Source organism: Gadus macrocephalus, chromosome 17, assembly GCF_031168955.1.
Source record: "Gadus macrocephalus chromosome 17, ASM3116895v1".
Lineage (NCBI taxonomy): Eukaryota > Metazoa > Chordata > Actinopteri > Gadiformes > Gadidae > Gadus > Gadus macrocephalus.
In genome coordinates this window covers 4392367-4396505 of record NC_082398.1, presented here as the reverse complement: position 1 = coordinate 4396505, position 4139 = coordinate 4392367, and the positions used below count along the sequence as shown (strand labels likewise).

General features: G+C 48.1%; 1 protein-coding gene across 1 annotated transcript; it reads left to right on the top strand.

The window, feature by feature from the left end:
• Positions 1-1355: 1355 nt before the first annotated feature.
• On the top strand, positions 1356-3721 carry gpha2 (glycoprotein hormone subunit alpha 2). Its single transcript, XM_060076864.1, has 3 exons — positions 1356-1662; positions 1987-2171; positions 2809-3721. Exons 1-3 carry the CDS (start codon positions 1542-1544, stop codon positions 2911-2913), a joined length of 411 nt encoding a protein of 136 aa, XP_059932847.1. The 5' UTR covers positions 1356-1541; the 3' UTR covers positions 2914-3721.
• Positions 3722-4139: the final 418 nt, after the last annotated feature.

The window sequence follows — 4139 nt, the reverse complement described above, 5'->3', positions numbered from 1 at the left end:
TTGACTCCGGGTTCATTTGGCCTTAAACGCACAACCGCGCACGTGCGTCTGCACGCATACATGCATACACGTGCACACGCGCGCACACACACACACATAGGCTTGCACATGTGCACAGGAAAAACACGCACTGTCCACGCATGCACATGAAACATGCGTACACATATTCAACGCACATGCACACACACGTAAATGCAGTCACCTGCATTTACGGGACACACGTGAACCCACATGCTCAATCAAACACACTTGAAGCGCGCACACACAAAGGCATCTGTACGAAAAAAACTCTCACACACACACAAACGCGCACACAAACACACACTTCTAACCGTCCAGATAATTTGGTCCCAGAGGCATTCTGCCGTCGCTTTGGCGATTCCCAAAATTCCAAAAACAGGGAAGCTGGAAAGCGCTGGCATGCTGGGGGAAGGAGGTCAGCACCAGACTATTCCCAGGAAAACATGACTTTATTGTTTGTGCACGTGTGTGTGGTGTAGGTGAAGCTGAAAAGCTTCAACTTGTCCTAAGCTATGACACTAACATTCAGTAAAGGGCATGACACACACAAGGAAGATTAAATCCTCTCTAAGTTATACAATGGGGCTTAAATACGCTGGAAATGTGTCCACTGATGTGTGTGTGTGTGTGTGTGTGTGTGTGTGTGTGTGTGTGTGTGTGTGTGTGTGTGTGTGTGTGTGTGTGTGTGTGTGTGTGTGTGTGTGTGTGTGTGTGTGTGTGTGGTTGTGTGATATTGAGAGTGTGGGTATGTGATTGTGTGTGTGTGCGTATGGGCCATATGATGGTGTGTGTGCGTGTGTGTGTGTGTGGGGGCATGGGATAGTGTGTATCTGTAAGTAACTTAGTGGGCATATGAAAGTGTGTTTGTGTGCGAGCGTGCGTGCGCGCATGAACGCCTGCTGATGTCAGCGGATGGTTGATGCAGCGGACGTGATCAGCTGGAATAAGGAGCTGATTGTTCTGAATCACGGTAGCTCAGAGCTCCATCTCACCTGGCTGACACACGCTACGAACGGGGAAGCACCTATAGATAAGAGTGTTTTCATCATTTCATTGAGCTCCGAACTCTAAACTTGATTTTTTACAATCAATCAACTCACTCAACCGCTATCTCTCTCCCTCCCATTGATATATTTTCAGTAGTTATTTTTTTGTTATTTTTTTAGTGCTGTCAGTTAAACGTGTTATTAACGGCGTTAACGCAAACCAATTTTAACGGCGTTAATTTTTTCACTTCTCCATGTTGATAAGAGCATTAAAATGAGAAAAATTATGGGACAAAGAAATCAAGGGATATTTAGCATATAAAAATGTGCGATTAATCGTGAGTTAACTATGACATTAATGGGATTAATCGCGATTAAATATTTTAATCGCTTGACAGCAATACTTATTTTGTATTGGATTAACTGTTGGCTTGTTTGACTCTTGAAGCAAATTACCATCATTAATCAAGCTGTTGATCTGTGTGTGTGTGTGTGTGTGTGTCTGTGTGTGTGTGTCGACAGGCCGCCTCACCCATGTCTCCCTGCGTGACCTCTCACCTCTGCTTACTGGTGCTGCCAGTGATGTCAGTGCTGCTCTTCCTCTCTCCTATTGGCTGGAGCTACGACGGCCCCGTCCCCGGCTGCCATCTTTATCGTAAGTCCACCAAGTCGTGTACAAACACACACACATAAACACACGCACACACACACACACACACACACAACACAGACACACATCTCGTATCAATACAAGAGGATGAATGTTTGGTTGTATGGAATGCTCTATGGTCTCTCTCTTCACTTTCTCTCGCTCTCACTCTCTCCCCCACTCTCTCTTGCTCTCTCTCACGATCTCTTTACCTCACTCTCTTCCTCTCTAACCCCCTCTCCCTCACTCTGTCTCTCTCTGTCTCACTCTTACTCCCTCCCTCCCTCACTCTCTCGGTCTCCCTCCCTCCCCTCCCACCCCTCCCTGCAGCCTTCAACGTGACGATCCGCAGCGACCGGCGCGGTACGTGCCGCGGGACCCACCTGGTGCACGCCTGCGTGGGCTACTGCGAGTCCAGCGCCTTCCCCTCCCGCTACTCGGTGCTGGCGGCGTCCAACTTCACCCACAACATCACCTCCACCTCGCGCTGCTGCACCATCAGCAAGGAGGCCAAGGTGAGGGGGGCGGGGGAGAGAGGGAGGGAGAGATGGGGAGAGGGCGGGGTGAGAGGAGATGGCGAGCAAGGGGAGAGAGGGAGGGAGGGATGCAGAGAGAGAGACGGGGGGGGGAGAGGGGGGAGAGATGCAGAGAGAGAGACAGGGGGAAAAGGGGTGAGGGGTGCGGAGAGGGGGTGAGAGGAGTGAGGAAAGAGGGAGGGAGGGATGGGGGAGAGGGAAGGAGGGATGGGGAGGGATGCAGAGAGAGGGATGGGGGAGAGGGGTGTTTAGAGGAGAGGGGTCTGAGAGGAGAGGGGTGGGTGGAACGAGGGGGAGGGATGGGGAGAGGGGAGTGAAGGAGGAAGGGAAGGGGAGAGTGGGGAGGAGAGAGAGGTGGGCAGAACAGGAGAGAGGGGAAGAGGGAAAGGAATGGGGGAGAGGGGGTGATAGGAGAGAAGGGGGGAGGGAAGGGGGAGAGAAAGAGACAGGGGAGGGTCAGGGGGGTCAGGGGGGAGGGCGAGGGGTGGCCAGAACGGGCGGAAGGGAAAAGGAGAGAGGAGAGGGGGAGAGAGAGCGAGTGTGGGGGGGGGGGGGGGGGGTATGCAGGTATTTTAGTGTATGTATGTATTTATAGATGTATATGTCTTCCCTTTAGGTCAAAGTTCGCCTGGATTGCCCGCGAGGTCGTCGCCATGACGACATCGAAATCCTGACGGCGACCGAGTGTCGCTGTGACATGTGCCGCAAGTCTCGTTACTGACGGGCCAGCTGACCAATCAGAGCCCTCCCGTGGTAACCCCGCCCGCTCACTAAGAGAGACCAGGCTATTGGATAACAGGGGACGTGTCTGTTGCTGTTGTAAAGTTATTTAAATGGAAAGAAGGGGAAGGTAGAAACAGAGAGACAGGTACTTTGTGTGTCTGTGTGAACGTATGAATGTATGTATGAATGCATGAGACCGTTAAAACAAACTTGATTAACACAAGATCTGCGTTGCTTCGTTATCTGTAACATCAACCTGCTCTCAGGCGCTCCGTTCGTGTGTCGTCCATTTCTGATGTCCCATAAATTTAACTTTAAAGATTCCACTTTAAGGGCCCAAATGTTACATATCAACACCGTGGTTGACGCTGACCGTTAATGTTTACAACGTTGCTGTTCCATCGTCGTCCATCGATGGCAGTGAGCAAAAGGCTTGGAAAGAAGAACCGTTTGTTATATCTCCACATTGTGCAACAGAAATGTAATAAGGTACACACACTTTGCAGTATTGTCCACGTCACATGACATTAATAAGCAATTTGATCAAATTCACACAATATTTGCGTTGCTGTTTCATTCTTTCCAATGACCACTAAACACAAGTCACAACCGTAAGGAATGTAGAAACTTTATTATTTATATTTATGAATTTGAGCTTGGGACATTTTGTAAATACTGATCTCTGGGTGTTGCCAGATGTTGATAATAATAATGATAATTGATCCGTTTTTTATAGCGCTTGATGCACTGTATAAAGTCGTGTTTCAATAAAGCGTTATTCTGAATCTTAAGTTGTGTTTTTGGTTTGTTTGAGACTTTGTGTTTTTTTATGTATAGATGTAATTAAAGGATGCCAGTACTTTGATGTCGTGGCCACCACTGTACATTGTTCCACCATTTATATATATTTTCTCCAAACAATTCCTTACTTCCATCCCAGCTTCCCCATACTGGGACAATGCTAGGATTTTGGGGAAGTTTGGAGGCCAAAAAAAATTGGCCCAAAAAATACATAAGTGTACCACTGTCGTTATTTCTTTGTTGTCCGTATTCTACGATTTTCTCAAAACTCTTCCATATTGGCACCACATATTTCGATGACTTTATCTAAGTCAGGGATGGTGAGACTAGAATTATACCTTCTGCCGATCAACATGAATAAAATTACCAGTAGCGGCGCCAGACAATTATGATTAAATGAATTAGCCCCTGCTATAAAATTGT